Raw genomic sequence first — 21,811 nt, 5'->3', positions numbered from 1 at the left:
AGGACATGACATGGTGGCCAATGATATATCATACCACAAGCCATGCATGGCTGCATTCATTCACATCGTGTCCCCACTGGAAAATCAACAAAACCTGTATGATGTTGCATTGGAGTGACTCCCAGAACAGCGAGAGATCCCCCTTTTCCATGACATGTGTGGGTATTTGGTGAAGTCACCGCGGGACCAATACAGGGCCATTTTACAAGAGCTCGGAGTAAAAACAGCAGACTCGTACTGATCTATCACCCTCAAATTTATATTATGAAAGAAAGAAAAAAAATTGTATTTTCTTTTGTATTTTTTTGTTGTTGTTGTCATTTTTGAAATATTTTTATATTTTTATTTTCTTCCCCTTGAAGAGGGGGCATGGGCTTGGTTAAAAGCATACATCAACCACACAACCTCCCTTGACAAGACCCACACCAACAGCACTCCGAACACATGCACACAATCACCCATCAATGCTGAAACTACCAAAAAGTCCGATCAACATCCCCATACCCCACGATCTCCATAACTTCCAGGTACCTATCTAATTCTACTTCAAACTTATCTACTTTTTCTGCTGCCACTACCTTTCCAGGGAGACCATTCCATGCATTAACTACTCTGAGTAAAAGTCCTCTGCCTTACTACTGTCTCAACTCTCCTCTTCTTTACTCTCAGGCTATGGCCCCTGGTTCTGTCACTGTCACTGCAATTGTTTGCATTCATTTTGTGTTGAAAATAAAATATTTTAACTTGTCAATGATACTACATGTAAGCTTACATAGCATAAGCAACGTGGTGGCTCTGTTTTTGACAAATATTATCAGAGCAACACCGAAAGCTTAGCGGCGGTTAACTATCTAGGTCACCCAGGAAGTGCCAATGGCTTCGGGCAGAAGAGCACCTGAGTAGGGTTGTGGAACCCTTGATGAAAGAAATGCCATCAAAAGGCGGATGAGCTGCTGTTAGCCAACGGCAACCACAAAACTACACCCGTATGGAAGAGGGTGGGAACGCTGTGACGCAGAAGCCGTGAAAGGCATGTTCCTCATCCGATGGATGACACTGTCTCCTGATTCTTCCAAACCCACTTCTGTACCATGATGAGTTCAAAAGGATGAAGAGAAAGTTTCAACAGCATCACTTGCAGATACATCTTGCTAATGTTTGAGGTCTTCAGACAAATATTGGGGTGCTTGCCCATGGAGCAAAACCAAATAAAATGACATTAATGTTGCAACTGAATCACTGTTAAATTCTACAGTGATTGAACCTAATGCGTCGCTCAGTGGATACCAGGAGCCATCTTTGAGATGAGAATGCAGTGATGGATGGTGTGGAATTGCTGTTTGGTTTTGTAAAATGCTCCCGGTTCAACATCATCAGAACTTGGAACCTCCTGACCTGGAAGTCATCTGGTGCACTGCAAAAACACATGCTGGAAACCTACTGATTGGTGCTGTGCACTGTCCTGGTCCCCTGCCTTGAACTGATAGTTGCCTTACTGACTACTTGTCTGACAATCTGGATTCTGTCATCCAAACCACTGGTTCAGATTGTGTGACGATTCTCGGTGATTTCAATGCTCATCACCAGGAGTGGTTCGGGAGCAAGTCCCCAACTGACAGAGCTGGAATTTAATGCTCCAACATTTGTGTGATGCATGACTTGGACCAACTGGAGAAAGGGTCTACCTATGGAGATAATCTACTGGACTTGGTCATTGTTGACTCTGCTGCTTGTTATGCCACAAGCGTGAAGGCCAACATTGGAACTTCTGACCTTAGCTCTGTGGAGAACATCTTCAAAAAGCCACCGAAACAATGGAGATCCTGACATAGCTTGCAACAACATTGAGACAATCAAGTTAGGCATGGATAAATTAATTCCCCATAAAGAGGTTGCTGTTCTATTGACTTATATTCCCTGGTTTAAGGAGGCTTGCCGAATGGCTGATAAAGCTGTCTGTTTGGCATATATCAACTGGAGCAAGAGCCCATGTGCTGTTTCCCATGATGGTCTGAGAAGGGCAAGGCAGAACTTTCAGAAAGTGGAGAAGGAGGCAAAAAGATGACACATCCAGAGGACAAAAGCTCAATTGAGCTATGGAGCAACCAAACCCATTATTAGTGTTGGGCAGTGAAGAGGATACAAGGGAAAGGACGACATTCTAGTGTCCAAACATTGCAGAAGGATGGTGAGACCTTTGCCACCTCCCAGGAGAAAGACATCTTCTGCGATCATTTTGCATCAAAGTGTACAATTGGTTACGTTGAAAATGACCCTCCTGATCTCATAGATCACACCAACATTCACTTGGACACTGTAAAGTTCTGGCCTCCTGACATCAGACAGATCCTGCAGAAACTCGACATAAATATGGCATCTGGACCTGACGGAATTGGAAATGGAGTTCTCAAAGAATGTGCATCAACGCTTGCCACACCTTTTGCCAAAATGCTTCGTTTCTCCCTTTCTCCTGAAAGATAGCCAATGTCGTGCCAATGCATAAGAAGAACACTTGCTCTGTTCCAGACACTTATCGGCCCATTATTCTCCTAAGCTGCATCAGCAAGATCATGGAGAGAGTAGTCAACATCACACTGAGGAAACATCTCATTGGAAAAGACCTCATCAGAAACAATCAGTTTGGCTTCTCTCCTGGTCACTCAACCTCCGATTTCTCAACAGACGTCATGAGGGTACAATTATAGCACTCAACATCAAAGCTGCATTTGATAGAGTATGGCACAAGGGTTTGCTGGTCAAGCTGATTGCTTATGGAGTTGGAGGTCAACTGTTACAGTGGTTATCCAGCTGCTTGATGGACAGAAGTATCCAGGTTGTGGTTAATGGCCAAACATCCAAATCAACTCCAATTAATGCATCAGTACCTCAAGGATTAATTATTGGGCCCACCTTATTGTTGGTCTACATTAACGATCTGTGCGACAACCTGCACAACCATACCTGCCTCTATAATGATGATGGTACCATCTGCTGCCTGCTGGATGAAGTAAATGCCACCATTTCTCTGAGTGAAGACCAACAGAAGATCTACGAGTGGGGACAGAAATGTAATGTCCTGTTTGCTTCGAAGAAATGCAAGGTAATGTCTCTCAGTAGACGACTAACAGGTGAGCATCCTCCAGAATTCTTCATAGGTGGCAAACCCTTGCAGCATGTACCCGAGGTTGACATACTTGGAATCAGGTTCTCCCGGAGCTTGGGTTTCCAGTTTCATGTGAACTCCATCACCTTTAAAGCTGGACAAAGAGTCCAGTAATGCCCTTCGTAGTAATGCTCCATACTTGGCCGAGCCCAAGTGTACAAAGCCCATGTCCAGAGCACAATAGAATATGTTCCCCTCGTTTGGATGTTTGCAAGTGCCATGTATCTTAAAAAGCTGGATGATGTGCAACGTCGTGCTGTACGTATCATCAAGGCCACTCCACAGGACTTGAATATCGACCCCTTTCCACACATGAGAACTGTAGCAGGTCTGGGTCTGATGTGCAGACTGCACAGAGAAGAAGTTCCAGGACTTCTGAAGACCATGCTCCCTCCATCATGGATTCCATCAAGGTTCAACAGAGAAAGTGCTTCCTTTGGAAACGATGCTATGCAGTCTCTTACCGGCAAGATGGAAAGTGGTCACTGGTCACTTGACTCCGACATTCCCGCAATATGGCCACTCCTATATGCCCGCAATAACACGTGTGGAACAGTTTACCAGACGCCACTGTTGGTCACCCAACAACAGGGAATAGGACAAAACATGACACTTCTCTTTTTTTTAATGTTTTTATTTATTTAATTTTGGACATGGTCAAGGCTCGTGAAAAAGCGATGAGACAGAACGAATTAGGACACAACATGACAAAGGGAAAAGCAGAAGAAAGGGGAAAACACCAACAGCAGGGTGGAGGGAGAAAGTAGATGGAGCCGGACAAACAAGGGATGGAGGCAAAGATGAGGGGTAAGGGAGAACACAAAGGGTGGAAAATATGGATATAGCAGCAAAAAAAGTATTTTGGGGGGGGGGGGGGGGTTGGTTTGATGGATTTTAAAAATATCATGATTTTGAATGTGGGATGAATTGAGATGGTGGTGAACAGCTGTCTTGGAGGCCTGGAGGGAAGAACGAGTTGGAATAGAGTGTGGATTGTGGTTCCACAGGTGGGAAAAAAGAGGAATAAATGAGTGGATGTAAACAGTGATCCTGGGTTGAGGTAGTTTCACCAGGAGGGGGTTACAGGTGGACCGTGTGTGTCCTGAAGATACCTTCACATTGATTGATGTAAATAGGAGGTTATTTAATTTTAATTCATAAATGAACCTTTCGTTAATAAAACCCGATATTTTTGGACACACCTTTTTACTTTTCCTACAAAATTCTGCGATTCTTATTTATTATCCCGCCCCCCAGAGGGACGGAGCAGGATATTGTAATCGTCTGGTTTGTTTGTCTGTCTGTCTGTTAGAATCTTTACGCCAAAACAGCTTCAGCAAACACTATCAAATTTAATCCACAGGTGGGCAATGAACCTTGGATGACCCCATTAACTTTTGGGTGCAATTGGATCAAAGGTCAAGGTCAGGAAAAGCTCGAAATCGTTCTTGCTCATAACTTCGTCGAAAATGATCTGATTTCCTTCAAACTAAGCTTATAGTGAATCTTATTCTATTTGTCACTTATAATTCTACCCATTCCTATAGTGAAAAATATATATTTGTGAAGATTGGTAGGGTCCGAAGTTTTGGGGGTCATGGTCATCGGTCAAAATTTAAAATTTTCCATTGTAAATCAAAAAAGGTTAGGAATATGCGTGTTTACTATGGAAGACATATATCAATTCCTTTATTGGGTTTCATTTGACACCATGACCTTTGGCCTTACGTGGCCTTGAAAGGTCAAAATCATTTTATGGTCATAACTTCGTCAAAAATGGTTTAATTGACTTCAAACTAAGACTAAAATATTCCTTATAATCAACATTCAGGTTAAGGATGTATCAAATTTTAATTTGATCCCCAAAATAACTTTATGCCTTAAATGGGTGGGATTTGTTGTACCGGGCATCACTTGTTATTATTTTATCACAAACCGAGTGTAAATACGAATTACTTGTTTCTCAGAGAAATCCAAAAATAATATAAAACACATGGTGCCAGGCACAACAAATGCTGCCCATTTTAGGCATAAAGATATTTTGGGGATCAAATTTAAATTTGATACATCCTTAACCTGAATGTTGATTATAAGGAAAAGAATAAGGAATATTTTAGTCTTAGTTTGAAGTCAATTAAACCATTTTTGACGAAGTTATGACCGTAAAATGATTTTGACCTTTCAAGGCCACGTAAGGTCAAAGGTCCTGGTGTCAAATGAAAGCCAATAAAGGAATTGATATGTGTCTTTTTTTACCTTTGATACCTTTTTTACCTTTTTACCTTTTTTATGATACCTTTTTTGATTTATAATGGAAAATTTGTAATTTTGACCGATGACCATGACCCCCAAAACTTCGGACCCTACTGATCTTCACAAATATGCATTTTTCACTATAGGAATGGGTAGGATTATAAGTGACAAATAAAATAAGGTTCACTATAAGCTTAGTTTGAAGTAAATCAGATCATTTTTGAGGAAGTTATGAGCAAAAAACGATTTTGATCTTTTCGTGACCTTGACCTTGACCTTTGATCCAATTGGACCCAAAAGTTAATGGCGTCGTCGAAGGTTCACTTCCCACCTGTGGATTAAATTTGATAGTATTTGCTAACGCCGTTTTGCCATAAATTTGCTAACAGACAGACAGACAAACAAACAAACAGACAAACAAACCGGACAATTACAATATCGCACTCCCTCCCTCCAGGTGGGGGGGGGGGGGGGATAATAATTTAAAACTTGAACGTTTTGTGTTTAGTGTTCCCAGTGTTTGGACCGAATCATTCCTTGTACCCAACATGGAAAATCCGAAAACTTTCCTGGGAACTTCAGAGGTAAGGGGAATGACGTCAACTAAGGTGGGGATTGAATCAGCACACCCACTACACAAGCACCATGCCCATTACAATTAATCATCATGCTTAATACACTTAATCACTACACCAACTACTCATAATAACGACGCATAACCCATCAAACCACCACGCCAATCCCATGACGTCCATGGATTTCCTTACCTCCTCCACATGTTTCCTCCTCATCTACTTTCACTTCATTCTACATTCCCCTCCCAACCTTCTCCACCTTCATCCTTCCACATTCCCTCCCACACATCTTTAGTAAATATAACACCGTCATCATTTCCACATTCCAACTCACAAAACCTCCACCCCAACATGTCCTGTGTGTACATAATAAATAGATGGCTGGTTCGGATTTCCTCAAACAGCTTTTTGACCGTTTTGTGCCAACATTCCATCAATTCCTGTTAATAATGATCCAATTATTGTGATGGACTCAAAATGAAAATAAAGTAATTAATATTATTAATTATTCCCCTTTTCAGGTTATTGTGCGCCCCTCCCCCCCACCTCTTCTGGTTTCCGAGTTGTTGATTTGTTCTTTTTCTGTTTCATCCCCAGTTTCCTCTTCCTCTTCTTCCTGCGTTTCATTCACCTTGTGTGCAGATTCTTCACCCCCATGTGTCCTTCTCCCCCTCCCCTCGATCTCACTCTCACTTCCACTCTGCTCTGCTCTTCGTGTCCACCCACCTTGCATTTCGTCCCTTCGATTCTGCTCCTGCTCTTCCATGAGCCTCGATCATGGAAACAAAATAAACAAGTTCGAATTGCCAACATACCCCATGGAGTTCATTCGTACAACTCTCAGGTGAGCGATAGCACGGACGACAGATAGTTTTGAAGTTTGGTAAGATTTTCATCGCATCAGAAAAAGAAACCAGAACTCCTCACAAGAGTGAGGCTCGTTTCACATCATCATTTGCAACTTAATTTTGAGTTGGGCATCGCCCAGCACATTTAATTTTTTTTGTTTTTTAACCCAGAAATATCAATTTTAAGAGAATGCGCCAAATGGGTCATTTCTCGGCCCAAAGGGCCATAATCGCATATCATATTATATGCCTGTCCAGTTTGGTTGGGTTCCGTTTACGAACATCTGTGAAATAGCAATTAAAAATTAAAAATGGGCCGAGAGGGCCGTTTGTCGGCCCAAAGGGCCGGAATCTGACTTTGGGCTCAGTTATTGCCTGCAGAGTGACGTCCAGAATTTACCTGTCAAGTTTGGTTCAGTTCCGTTCACGAATAACCGAGAAATAACAATTTTAAGAAAATGGGCCAAAATGGGCCGTTCCTCGGCCCGAAGGGCCACTATCGCACTTTGGGCTCAATTAATGGCTGTGCGCGTGTGTTTAGTATATGTCTGTCGATTTTCATCGAATTCTGTTCACGAATAATGGGGAAATAGACGTTTAAATGAACTGGACACAAGAAAAGAGAGAACGTGAGCGGTGCTGAGACCATGTGGGGTGGAAAACCCCAAAAGGTAAAAATTGGTTTTTTCGTTCTCAGGTTGTTTGTTTGGAAAGTTTTTTTTTGTTTTGGTTTTTCCTCCCAGAGAGATGTAAACCCAAATTCCCAAATTTATGGGTTAGTTAAACCCATTCCCTCTGGGAGCGATGGATGGTATTCATACCCGGTACCTCTTCGGTGGGGATCGATCGTTAAACTACTTGTACTGTGCCATGTGTACAGGTGAAATATCACATGTACAGGTATCATAGCACGTGTACAGGTGAAATACCACATGTACAGGTAACATAGCACGTGTACAGGTGAAATAACATGTTAAAGGTGAAATACCACATGTATAGGTAACATAGCATGTGTACAGGTAAAATACCATGTGTACAGGTGACATAGCACGTGTGCAGGTGAAATTCCATGTGTACAGGTAACATAGCACGTGTACAGGTGAAATCCCACATGTACAGGTGAAATATGTGTACAGGTAACATAGCACGTGTACAGGTAACATAGCACATGTACAGGTGAAATACCACATGTACAGGTGAAATACGTGTACAGGTAACATAGCACGTGTGCAGGTGAAATGCCACGTGTACAGGTGAAATACCACATGTACAGGTGAAATACGTGTACAGGTAACATAGCACGTGTACAGGTAACATCGCACGTGCACAGGTGAAATACCACATGTATAGGTGAAATACCACATGTACAGGTGAATACCACATGTACAGGTGAAATACCATGTGTATAGTTAACATAGCACGTGTGCAGGTGAAATACCACATGTACAGGTGAAATACCATGTGTACAGGTAACATTGCACGTGTACAGGTGAAATTTGCAAGTCTCGTCCCAACCCTCACAGATGGGTTTAATCCGTGCCCCCTCCAGACCCCGAATAACCCCCCCCCCTCGTGTGTAATATTTTGTGGAGATCGACCATTCATCCTCCACAGTACAAGGTCCATCCGTCCATCCACACGTACAGAGAAATGGAGTATTACCGTGTGATTAAAACCCCGATCCACACCCAGTTAAACCCCGTTTATAACGCGAGTCCCAACATTTCTGATCGATTCCTTGAGTGAAGTGGATCAAGTTGTGAAGACCATTGTTGGATTCCTGGTCTAAACGTGCACACCGGACAATGGCTGACGTTACATGTGGAGTTCGATTCCCTGTCCTGTGATGGACAAGGATTTGTTTTCACGAATCCCCCTCTCGGGTCCCTTTCATCCACTTCTCCTCATTTACAAGATGGACCATGTCGGTTTGATTCTCCCAACCGAGACCCACTTCCGGTATAAAATATTTCAAATGTACAAAGATACCGATTAAAATTCTGTGTTATGAATAAAACCCGTTTGTGAGATCCACATTAATATCTGATCGATCTGAGTGATCACATTCACATTCCCTTTGATGATCCTCTCCTCCCCTCCTTCTCTCTCTCTGCTATTCCGTTCTGTTCCATTTTGTGTTTACGTCTTCCACGAACCATGTGTACAGGTAACATATTGACCTCGTTATCCCAAGGTTCGTGTGGTTTACCTGATGGACTCACCTGAGGATCGATTTCAGATAAAACATGAAATCTTCAATCAATACATGAACGGTTCAGTATCACGAGCTACATTGGTAGTTGGTGTACCAACATCGGTATGAAATGTGATCTCTAAGGGGGGGGGGGTGAATTATTAGGATTAATTAAAACCTCTCCGTGTGAACAGCCTGGATGTTACTATTATAACACATTTAACTACAACTACGACGATTACTACTACTATTACTACTACTGAACTCAATAAAATGAACGATGAATAAAAAAACACACGGTTGAAGAAGCAGAAGGAGGCATAATAAGAATAATAATCCGTGTTGTTTGGTGATCAGAGTGAAGAGTTGGGGTTAAAGTTCATTTCACATCAAATAAGATAAACAATGAACTTATTTAATTATATTATCTTTCTTATAAAATAAATATTAATCAGTAATCACATCGTCATGAACAAGTCAATGATTTTATTAATTTGAACCCAAAATAACCTTCAGTTTGTACGTTTCATGAAATAAACTTTCATCACGAACTGAACGGAATGATTAGAGAAACCGGACGGAGTCACCAACGGGGGGATGAACCCCAATAACAGGTTTAACGGGTTTAACGGGTTTAACGGGGTCCATGAAGTTCCCCCTGAACACGTGCAGGACCCGCGAGTCCCCGAAACACGTCAACTCTCCCGCCTCGCAATCCGAGAAGAACCCAAACCGTTCAGGATCCCCCAACACGGACAGGGGGGAACCTTGATTGTTGTGATGTGTGTAGTATTTATTATTACATTTATATAAACACCAAGACTGGGGATTCTCTCCCAACCTGCACTCACTCCCTCCCCCTTTCCTCCTCATGGAGTTTAAACAAATTCCGATTTTACACAAACTACTCGAACTCACATCAACCTCCCAGTAGTGACGGCCCGACGAGAAACTCTCACGGGAAACAACTTGTGGGGAACAATCAAACCGATCAGGGTGTTCTGGGTAAGGTTCATCGGTCCCGGTTAGAGTCGCCGTCCTGAGGTCCTGGGAGATCTTGATCCGTGGATGTGCAGAGTTTGGGTCCAGACTCGGGGTCCGTCCATCTGCGGACACGAGACGGGGTCACGGACATCGTCAGACAAATGGACAGAAACACAAACACACAGACACAAGAATCTCCTCATAACCTTTGGGAATCACGTTTATTAACAAAAACCATTTTATTATAACAATTGTTATTATTTATTTATTTACCGTAATCGATTCCACGACCCACACACCACCTCCAATTACCTATTTATTTAAAGACACATCACCATCTCCACGACCAACAATTATCCCGTTCAAATGGACAGAGACACACACACACACACACACACACACACACACACACACACACACACACACACACACACACACACACACACACACACACACACACACGTAATTTTTATATACAGAGTCTAGGTTCGTGGAAGACGTGAATACAAACGGAACAGAACGGAACAGCAGAGAGGGAATGAGGGGATGAGGGGATGAGGGGATGAGGGGATGAGGGGATGAGGGGAGGAGGAGGAGGAGGAGGGGAGGAACACAAACAGCATGGTTGAAGGTTTCATGATGAAGGATAAAGTAGAGGAAGACTTGGATAAATAATGATGTGGGTAGGAAGGAAGAGTTCAAGAAGGAAGCATGGGGTTCATAACACGGATGAAGAATCAAACTCTCAGGAAGGAAAAACTGGAAATGTAGGAGGAGGTGGGATTGGGGTTAGGGTTGGGGTAGAGGTTTAACGGGGTCCATCAAGCTGCCGATGAAGACCTTGTAAGTGGATAGGTATTCAGGAATACCAAGGAAGGGCTTGGTACGATGGATGATCCCCAGACCAGGACACCCAGGAAGATGTGCAGACTGTGTTTGGAGGCCAACTTTGAAATGTGGTTTGCCCAAGAAAGATCATGGCTGATTACGAGACCCAGGAGTTTGAGAAACTGAACTCCTAAAGAGGATTGTTTGGAAAGTATGTGGGGGGTAGGGAGAGGGGTTCCAAATGGTGTTTTTGGAGAGAGGTCATGAGAGTGTGATATTTTTCAGGATCGATAGATATATTCCAAGTACGTGACTATTTTGTGATTGTGTAAAGGTCTGAACAGTGGGAAGAGGCTCCAGCCTGCCTGTCCGAATGATGAGAAATGTCAAGGCAGAGGGTGAAGTCATCATCAAATCGGATTGTCGAGAGAGAGTCGGAGATCGTTGATGAAGATGAGAAATAGGATTGGATCGAGAACACTGGTATGGGGGCATTGCAGTATGACAGGGAGAGAAGAAAGGATACCATTGAAATCCACATGTTGTCTACAAGGGGAGAGGAAGTCAGTAATCCAAGAGTGGAATTGCTTTCCCACAGGAGGAGAGTTTGGAGAGCAAGGCAGGATGACAGACTGTATCGAAAGCTCAAGATGTGTCTCAGTGATATGGAACACGAAGCTCAATTTTTCGGGTTTGGTTCCAGCCCAACCCGATTGGTCCTGGAACAGGATGCCCCACAAGATTGAAGTCCACAAGAAAATTGAAAGAATCGACTTTCATTTTAAAAAAAACATGTTCCATATTTAATTTATTTATTATTGTTGTAGGTAGCCTGCTGTTGCAACGCTGCATTATTTTCTGGGAGCTGGTACTCATTTTACTAACCTCGGAAGGATGACAGGCTGAGTCGACCCACCTGGTGTTTTACATTTAATTTATTGCCAATCCATTTATCGAAACACAAGCTCGAAGCCCATTAAAAGAATACCAAGACAGAGAAAAGGAATCCTCGGTTCTTATTACACAATGAAAGTAACGATTATCGGTTCATATTGTTGCGGGGCCAGGTATCAGTTGTGAGCACGACCGCAAGAGGGAGCAGTAGAGTCAGCTCCAGCGAACACACCGGAATTGAGGTCGTGCCTTTTGGATAAGTCCGAAAGGCACAGGTCCCTTACTGGACCATTAATCGCCAATAATTAGTCCGCGTGGGGTAGGGTCAATTGCCAAACTTCAATATACCTAAGTACCCACGCGGCAAAGCTACCGGAGAATTCACACCCTCGACGGACCTCGAGCGGGACGAGCTGTTACCGTGCCCGAACCGTGTGTAACCCGAGCGGATGGTTACCGAGGCCTGTCGGTCCAAATGGACAATTGACTGCCTCGCTATTTCTCAACACACACCGTGCTAAGCCAGTGAAAGAAATGACAGGGAACGAGCTGGGACATTCAACAACAGGGAATTTATTTACAATAATCGGGGGACGAGGGGAGCACGTAAGGGCAGAGTTATCCGAATATAAAAGAAATGGACATTTATGCACAAGCACTTATACAGGTGCTACTTAAAGGACTGGCCCGCACCAGACACACACCTCCAAAAAGAAATGGACCCCGTCGGGACTTTATTGATACCCCCAGCTCGGAGGGAAGGTGAGCTGGAGGTAAGAAGCCAGCTTGGACCTTCTCGCTTCATGCAGCCCTTGATGATCCAGCTCGGCTGGACTCGAACCAGCAACTAGATGCTGCTGCAAACACCGGGTACAGAGGGTAGCATCGGGCTCCAGCACACTCCTCCAGCAAGCGATCGCCAGCAGACAAGACAGGCAAGCGATTCTCGGCGGGACAGCTCGTAGGCAGGCAATTCTCCGCGGGACAGGCTCAAGGGAAAAAAAGACTTCTTCGTGCACACACGCGTTTATCTTAACCCCCCCTCCCCCCCGGCCCTCTGAACGGGGTTGGGGGGGGGGAACACACCCCGATGCAACTCTCCTCCGGATTGGCCTGTTCGTCTCAGGCGATCCGCTCACCGTTCGTGATTCGTTCGGGAGGCGTGGCGAGCATCCTCGCGGCCTGTCCCCCATGAGAGGCATTCCTCCTCCTTCAGGCGATGTGCCTCCGCATTGGCTGGAATGTGGTGTACGTCGTTTGCGCTTTGCCCATTGGCTGAAGGCAACACGTCTTCCTCGACTCTGGAGCAGAGCCAATGCGGCGGTTGCCAATGGAACTCCACCCACAGGCGCTCTGCATGTATGCGCGTCAGAAAGGCTGATGGTGGAAGGAAACTAGTGAGAATGCCGTTGTTGTTGGTGTTGTTGTTGGGGAATATAAGAAACTAACCACAAAATAACTCACAGCGCATATACACTCAGTTCCCGTTCGACATAGGGGAGGGATTCTAACTATACCCATACTTATCGAAATAACAGATCTACGGGGACCTGATGTCGAGTGCCCATGGCTGCCAGATTCGTAACATTATTACATCTGCCCGGAACTGCATTCGTCTTCAGATGGATCTTGACATGTTACAGGAGTGGGAGAGGAAGTGGTTGATGGAGTTTCACCCATCGAAATGCCAGGTCATTCACATCACCAACAAGTGGAAACCTATCCTCCAAGCTTGTAACATTAATGAACACACCCTTGAAAAGGTTAACTCGGCCAAATACCTTGGTGTCTACATCAATTCAAACCTGAATTTCAACACCCACTGAGATGCAACTATCAAAAAAGCGAACTCCACCAATGCCTTACTGAGTCTAAACTTCAGCCGATACAACCGTAGAATGAAGAAAACCACATTCACAACTTACGTCCCACCAATCGTGGAATATGCTGCAACAGCATGGGACTCTTACACTCGGCATAACATGAACAAACTTGAGATGATCCAGTGTGGAGGTTCTCGTTATGCCACTGGTAACTATAGTAGTACTGGTCGCAGTGTCACAACTATGCTTGAAGAACAACAATGGCACACCTTGGAGAGTAGACGACGGCAAAACCATCTTGCCTTGATGTATCACATTCGCTCTGACCTGGTGGACATCAGGTGGAGTAAATACCTCACTGAAACATCATCACATACCAGAGGGTATGGATCCTGCTTCATGATACCAAACTGCAGGACTCAGGTAGATGCCTCTTTCTTCTTCTCCCGCACCTGCAGGGATTGGAACCACCTGCAAAAGGACCCTGCCATTTCATCCTCCCTCGACGCCTTCAAAACTTCTGTTGTTGCAGGCTCTCCCGAGATAAGATTACATCTGGCCTTTATTTTTACTCGCACATGTATGTATTTGTACACTCCTACGCAGGATACTTGAATGGCTCAATCATCTCAGCATCACTCATTTTGCCAACCTCGGAAGGATGACAGGCTGAGTCAACCCCACCTGGTATTAATTTAATGACCGAGCAGGATTTGAACTCAGGACCCGAGGATCCCAAGCCGCCACCCTAACCACGAAGCCAATACCAGGCTTACCGATTAAACTACTGTTTATGTATTTTCACCCTAAAGAGAAGAAACATGGAGGGGCCACATCTTAAGAAAGGGTTCGATCCCTCACTATTCAATATTGGGGTCACCAATTGCATAAACAAACCCTACAACAGCAAGAAGCCCCGCACCCTAACCAATAGACAGGGCTTAAACACAGCACATCTGTCTGTCTGCCTATCTGTACATAAACCCCAAAGCAGCTTGTCCAATCTAAACCAAATGTAGCACATGATGGGGGTAATCAGGGTCAGGTCAAGGGTACAAAATAACAACCCCTTCGCCCTCCACCACGAGAATGGGGAGATGACACAATTTTCCCTTGTGCATGTAATCCACTGAATCCTGCTGGGGCCGGGTGATTCTTAGCCACAGGTACAAAATTAATTTTCCCCCAATCCCCCACCCCGATAATGTTTCTCGTAATTTAAATTGAGTAATGAGTAATTGACATTTACACAATAAATGTAGTTGTGTGGGTCCAACTTTAAAAAAAAATTATTACCTCCGCCAACAAAGGTGAAGGTGATTATGTTTTCACACCTTTCTGTCTTCTCTGTTTGTCTGCGTGCAGGATTTGAAAAAGTTGTGGAGGGATCCAGATGAAATTCTATGGACAGGTTCAGTGTGTGACAAGGACAAACTCATTCGACTCATGAGATGAGATTTTGGTGGAAGATCTGAATCTGGATCCGACGACTCAAATGTTTTATATGATTTTATTCACCATTGAGAGATGGGGCCAAAAACGATAAATAGCATGATATCTCAAAAAGTTGTGGATGATTCGGACAAAACTTGGTGGCCATGCTGGGTGTGTGATAAGGAAGAATTGATTCAATTTTGGTGAAGATCCGAACCCAGATCCGGAACTGATAATTTTAAAAGTGATTCTTCAACATTGAGAGATCGGGCTAAACCAATATATAACACGATATCTCAAAAAGTTGTGGACAGATTCTGATGAAACCTGGTGGACAGGTGTGGCAAGGACAAATTGTTTCAATTTTGGTGAAGATCCGAACCCGGATCCGGAACTGATAATTTTAAAAGTGATTCTTCAACATTGAGAGATCGGGCTAAACCAATATATACCATTATATCTCAAAAAGTTGTGGACAGATTCTGATGAAACCTGGTGGACAGGTGTGGCAAGGACAAATTGATTCGATTTTGGTGAATATCTGAATCCGAATCTGGATACGAGTATTATTTATTTTTAAAGACATTCTTCACCATTGACAGGGTCAAAAACGATATATAGCATGATATTTTAAAATGTTTTGGGCCAGATATGTTCTCGTGGATCACTCATTACGTGGCGGAGATATGTTCTCGTGGATCACGCATTATGTCATTTGGGTCACCCGATTTGAGGTTTACACTTTTGGTCCAGTCGGTCTGTTAATCCGGATCCTCCACTCTAACATGACTGGACGGATTGATTTCATGTTCGGTAAATGTATGTTATATCTTTTATGTCAAATGATCGTGGGATCGGAGCCAAAAGTCATGTGACGTGTTTTATTCACTAATTTTTGTTCATGAACGAAATACGACTTTGGGAACCATTATTTCATTATTCATACTTTACAATCTCCCCTACCAACAAAAAAAAAACTTTGAATCGTTTTACGAGCAAATATGACACGTATTCTCTTCGCTGACGGTAATACTAAAGGAGGGAGAAAAAGAGGGGGGGAGGGAGAGATGGGTGGGGGAGAGAGCGTGGGGAGAGTGAAGAGGTGGAGGGGAAAGAAGAGAGGAGGTTGGGGAAGCAAGAAGGGGTGGGGGAAGGGAAAACAGTGTGAGGTGAGAGGAAGGGAAGGCAGACGTGCGGTGAAGCGTGAATTACAATTCATACGATCTCATCAAAATAATTCAACAAAGAATAACAGTGAAGATGGAAACAAAATAATGTCTGAAATCCATTTTCTTCCGTCATATGATAAACATGGCCCAGAGACAAACTCCTGTCCGAACAAGTTGAGAGACAAACTCATGTCCATTGTCCAAACATAAATACCGCCAGGATGTGTCCGGAGCCAAGCAGTCCAGAGACAAACACTGCCCGGACACGCTGGGAAACAAACACCACCTGGTGGATGCATCCAGAGTCAAGCTAGCCAGAGAGAGACTGCTTGGACACATCCAGAGACAAACTCCTGCCGGGACATAAACACCGCCGGGAGACATCCGGAGACAAACCTTGCCCGGACACGTCCTGAGACAAACACTGTCCTGATATGTCCAGAGACAGACAGAGAGAGAGAGAGGGGAGATGTGGGAGGAGGGTACTACACTATATTGGGAGGAGGTAGAGCAAGAATGGGACAGAGACAGAGAGAGATGTGGGGGGAGGAGAGTTAGCAGAAAGAATATTGTTGCGGTTGAGGAAATTCGCAAACCACCATTCAGGTCCCGTAGGTGAGATATCTCTGTAAGTACATGTGTAGTTAGCCCCAAACCCGTTGTTTAGAGGGAATAAATGCGATTCATTCGGGCTGCGACCCTTTGAGATAGCCATTTTTCTGTTCTATCTTTATTTTGAACCAACCACGTCTCAACCGCCATCACACAACAACCACCAACCGCAATGCCGCTTCACAACAACAACAACGCCAACAGCCACGACCTTTACCTTCACAACTCGCTCCCGAAAACATTGCATCACCGCCATTCCAAACGTCGCCATGGCCATAAACAACCACAATAAACCCTCCACCACCTTCACCTCTCCTCCTTCTACCGCCATTCCCGCACCACTTGTGAGCACCGAGTGTCAGGCTGTCCCGGACTCGTACAAGGTGCGCGCCGAACCGCGAGTGCAAAGTGCGGCCTTTCCGAGGAGAATTCGGATCAGGAATGATACACGCCCACTTCTGATCAGTCCAATCAGCAAGCGCGGGGCGGTTTGGCCCCGCCTCCAGGCACGTCGGTGTAGAATCGCGATATGCAAATTCTAGGATCAGGGGAGACTCGCGCCCCTTTTTCTCCATCCAATGGGCGAGCGTGGCTCCACCCCCGAGCTCGTTCTGATCCAGAAATTTGCATATGGGTTCTCCTGCCGGCCTATAAAGTGCCGAGCGCAGGGTTGAGTCAGGCTTGGAAAAGGGTTGGAGAGCAGAGTGTGGCAGCGGCAGCATGTGGAAGAGTCAGTCAGTAAGAGAAGAGTCAGTCTGGAGAGGTCGGAGAGCCGAGTGGAGCTCGCAGTCTGTCGGGGTTCGCAGTCTGTCGGGGTTCGGAGTCTGTCGGGGAGCTGCAGAGAGAGGAAGCCTGGAGCTTGGAGCTCGGAGTGGAGTCGGGAGGCGAGGGCGTACAGGTGGTTTGCTGCAGTCAGCTGAGGAGAATTGGGGAAGAGATCGAATAGCTCGGGTCTGAGGCAAGGAAGACGGCGGTCGGCGACGAGATCGCAGTGGAGTCGCTCGTCGCGGGACCCAAGCAAGCCAGCTATCCTCTTTCCCCAGAGCATCAACAATTCCCCCCTTTTTCCCCCCACGCTGAGATAGTGCGAAAAGGGGGGCCCCGTTCCCACCCCACTCCAAGCAGTGCCAACGAAACCCGCGAAGGAGCGTGGAGTCGGGGCGCCGCCGCGCCACCACATTGGCGGCTCATCACAAAGGCACGGGTAGGATCCACCCAGTCTCGCAGACCTGACCGCTCTTTCAGGTCCCGCCCAAATATTGGACCACAGGCCCTGTCTGCCCCCTTGTCTTTGAGGGTGGCCCTTTTCTTTTGCTTTTGAGTGAATGTGTTTTTGGCGCCGTCTGTAAAGTAAAACTGTGTAAGTGTTGCCGTGTTCTCGCGTAGTCGGTAGTAGATCTGCATTGTTGTGTTTCTTTTGTTGCAATTGCTTTAGGTGCATAATTGTTGTAATTGTATATGTGTGCTTTCCGTGTGCCACGGAATAAATGTGCATTATGTTGAACTGTTTTCCCGTTTCGCTTCATCTTTTCTTTAATTGAATCTCCATCTTGCTTCACGTAAAGGGTTGGTAGTGGGCTTAATACGCCCGATAATTAATCGGAACCGTCGAGGCCGACGATAACACCGCTCGGTTATCCCGCTAGTACGGAACGGGTCGCTTAAGCGGCCCGTATACGGAGTCGACCTGCGGCGAGGTGCGATCGCCCGGTCTACCCTCCGCGTGGGTACCTAGGTAGGTCGAATTTGGCGAACAACCCTATCCCACGATCGTGGTGAGGCCGAAAGGCCCACCCGTGACTAGATCCCGGCGTTAGTTCGAGAGGGTCACGACAGAATTGTCCGTCCGGTGGGCGACGTTCCGCGATTCGAATTACGTGGCCGTTCGCACACCGGTGGGTGCGAATTCGCAACAATATGCTATGCTTCATGAAAACACACACACACACACACACACACACACACACACACACACACACACACACACACACACACACACACACACACACACACACACACGGCCAATGTCGGCAATTTTTTGGGAATCGGCAGGTTGGAATCAGTTTGATTATCAACTCCAGAACTTAACTGCACACAACCCAGAAACCTTGAGTAGATTTCACCGAAAAACAACGTTGCATTTACATAGAAGTTTCAGGCATATGTTGAAAAACATTATTCTTTGTAAACAGCTGTGTGTGACGTGTGGGGAAAAAACTTTAGCTCGGTAATTTAGAAAACACATCAACCCTGCAAATGGCGAGGAAATCGGGTGTTATTGCACGAACCATCCCCTCGGGGTGATGGAGCACGAACCACCCGCTCGGGGTGACGGAGCACGAACCACCCGCCCGGGGTGACTGAGCACGAACCACCCGCCCGGGGTGACGGAGCACGAACCACCCGCCCGGGGTGACGGAGCACGAACCACCCGCCCGGGGTGACGGAGCACGAACCACCCGCCCGGGGTGACGGAGCACGAACCACCCGCCCTGGGTGACGGAGCACGAACCACCCGCCCGGGGTGACGGAGCACGAACCACCCGCCCGGGGTGACGGAGCACGAACCACCCGCCCGGGGTGACGGAGCACGAACCACCCGCCCGGGGTGACGGAGCACGAACCACCCGCCCGGGGTGACGGAGCACGAACCACCCGCCCGGGGTGACGGAGCACGAACCACCCGCCCGGGGTGACGGAGCACGAACCACCCGCCCGGGGTGACGGAGCACGAACCACCCGCCCGGGGTGACTGAGCACGAACCACCCGCCCGGGGTGACTGAGCACGAACCACCCGCCCGGGGTGACTGAGCACGAACCACCCGCCCGGGGTGACGGAGCACGAACCACCCGCCCGGGGTGACGGAGCACGAACCACCCGCCCGGGGTGACGGAGCACGAACCACCCGCCCGGGGTGACGGAGCCCGAACCACCCGCCCGGGGTGACGGAGCACGAACCACCCGCCCGGGGTGACTGAGCACGAACCACCCGCCCGGGGTGACTGAGCACGAACCACCCGCCCGGGGTGACGGAGCACGAACCACCCGCCCGGGGTGACGGAGCATGAACCACCCACTCGGGCTGACGTGGTGTGGCTCAGCAAAAGCGTTCGCAAAAGAGTGAATGGTTCGCTCAGAATGAAGGAATGCGGTACCGCTATCGACAATGGTTGATCGGCAAATGGCTTAAGCACTCATGCAAGCACTCCAATTAAATGGTTGACAAGAAACGGTTATAGCCAGGCTATCACTGCATACCATAAAGGATACCTTTAACTTTAAAGCCCTTCTTCAACACACACACAGCAGTTAATTAAATGAAATGACTATCCACAAAAGAGATGCAGCTTAATGCAGAACAACCCTGGAGACATCACAAAGTTCATTCACCCGTGAAATAAATATTGCAGAACATCCGCCATTTTGCCTGCTCGTCTGTGAATGTGTCATGTGGTGCATCGGTTCGAGTTCTGCGCAAACAAAACAAAAAAAATTCAACGTCTGTTTTTGTTCCACATTTGCTTTGATTCCCCGTGGAGCACCTTGCGAAACCTCCAAAAATATAGACACAGATCTGGCAGATGCTTTGGAAAGACAGTCCCTCTGGGGGACAGGGTGTGAGGTCTTGCAGTGAATGCATGAAATCATACAGCTCAATGAAGGTCGTCAATTTTGGCACATTCCAAAAAAAAATTGTTTACTCAATGTCATTCTCCAAACTGGAGAAAAAGAAAAGTTTAATGCTTTGGAATGTTGCATTTTCTTGTGTATGTGTGGAGGAGGGAACACAGCCTTGCTTGCTTAAAGTAAATAGGTGTATCAGCTTCATTATAAGACTTGGTATTTCGTTAAAATTATCAGATTTCAGGATAGATTTCGACACATTTCGTCAGGACGATATCCAATCCAAAAAAACGAAATAATATTTTGATGATATACTTTAATTAGTTCGTGAGAGTAGATTGTGGAAAATCGTCTCATGTAATGCATGAAATTCTTTTGACTTTTTTTTTATACCTTGACGAGGCTCGTATGAGAGCCAACACACAACGCACAGCAAGGGGGCATGAGACAAGAGGGGAGGGAGTGGGAGGGACAAAATAGTGGGGAACAGACACATTAGGAGATCTGTGGAAGGGAGAGGGATGGGACGGGGAATATGGGGAAGAGAAGATGGACATTACAGGGACTTTCAGGAAGGAAAGCAGGGTAATTGAAGGAAGTGGGCTTAGGTGGATTATCAGGGGTAGAAAAGATCGAGGATTTTGATGGGGGATGATAAGAGGTGGTGGTGAACAGCTGTTTTGAAAGTCTGGAGGGAAGAATGGGAAAGAATAGAGTGAGGGAGTTTATTCCAAAGGCGGGAAAAAGAGGAATGAAAGAGTGAAGGTGAGCAGTGATTCGTGATTTTGGTAGTTTTACCAGAAAGGGGTTGTTGGCGGACCTTGAGCGCCCTGTGGAAATGTGGTGGGGGCAAATCGCGGAGAGAGCAGGTGGGGCAAGGTTGGAGAGGAGACGGTAGAAGACAGAAAGACCACCGACCAACCTGCGGTGATTGAGTGAGAGGCCCAAAGACTCAGCTTCATTGCGGGAGATGACGATGATCCTAAATGCCCTGGTTTCGACAGCGTGAAGCCAAGAAAGGTGAGAGGCAGGAGCACCAGCCCAGAGGGGAGAGCAGTACTCCATCAGGCTACGGACAAAAGCTTTGTAAGTGGTCAGGAGCTCAAGAGGGCCGGGGAAGGACTTTGCACGACGGAGGATTCCCAGTTGGCAACTGGCTTTGGAGGCGAGGTTGGAAATGTGACTTTCGCAGGAAATGTCATGGCAGATATTGAGACCCAGAAGCTTGAAAGAAAAGACTTCTTCCAGAGGATTGTTGAGAAAGTGGATGGGGGGGGGGGTTTAAATGGTCCTTTCAAAGAGACATAATGAGAGTGTGAGATTTGTCCGGATTGAAAGACATGTTCCACGTGTTGGACCAGTTTGTGATTATATCCAGATCTGCAGTAAGCGAAGAAGCGGCTGCTTG

General features: G+C 46.1%; 2 protein-coding genes across 2 annotated transcripts in view; one reads left to right on the top strand and one right to left on the bottom strand.

Moving 5' to 3' along the window:
- The window catches only part of LOC147033509 (E3 ubiquitin-protein ligase TRIM7-like), a 1,095,521-nt gene that overhangs the window by 534,417 nt on the left and 539,293 nt on the right, over positions 1–21,811 (top strand). The window lies entirely within an intron of this gene.
- LOC147033518 (E3 ubiquitin-protein ligase TRIM7-like) overlaps positions 9,453–21,811 on the bottom strand; it is a 207,795-nt gene continuing 195,436 nt past the window's right edge. The window contains exon 7 of the mRNA XM_085855631.1: positions 9,453–10,139. Coding sequence (XP_085711757.1) covers positions 9,598–10,139 — 542 coding nt within the window. The 3' untranslated portion in view covers positions 9,453–9,597. The remainder of the gene's footprint in view (positions 10,140–21,811) is intronic.

Source organism: Eptatretus burgeri, chromosome 2 (assembly GCF_056783735.1).
Source record: "Eptatretus burgeri isolate ZD-2024b chromosome 2, Ebu_testis_v1, whole genome shotgun sequence".
NCBI lineage: Eukaryota > Metazoa > Chordata > Myxini > Myxiniformes > Myxinidae > Eptatretus > Eptatretus burgeri.
This window is presented reverse-complemented; position numbering and strand designations above follow the sequence as displayed.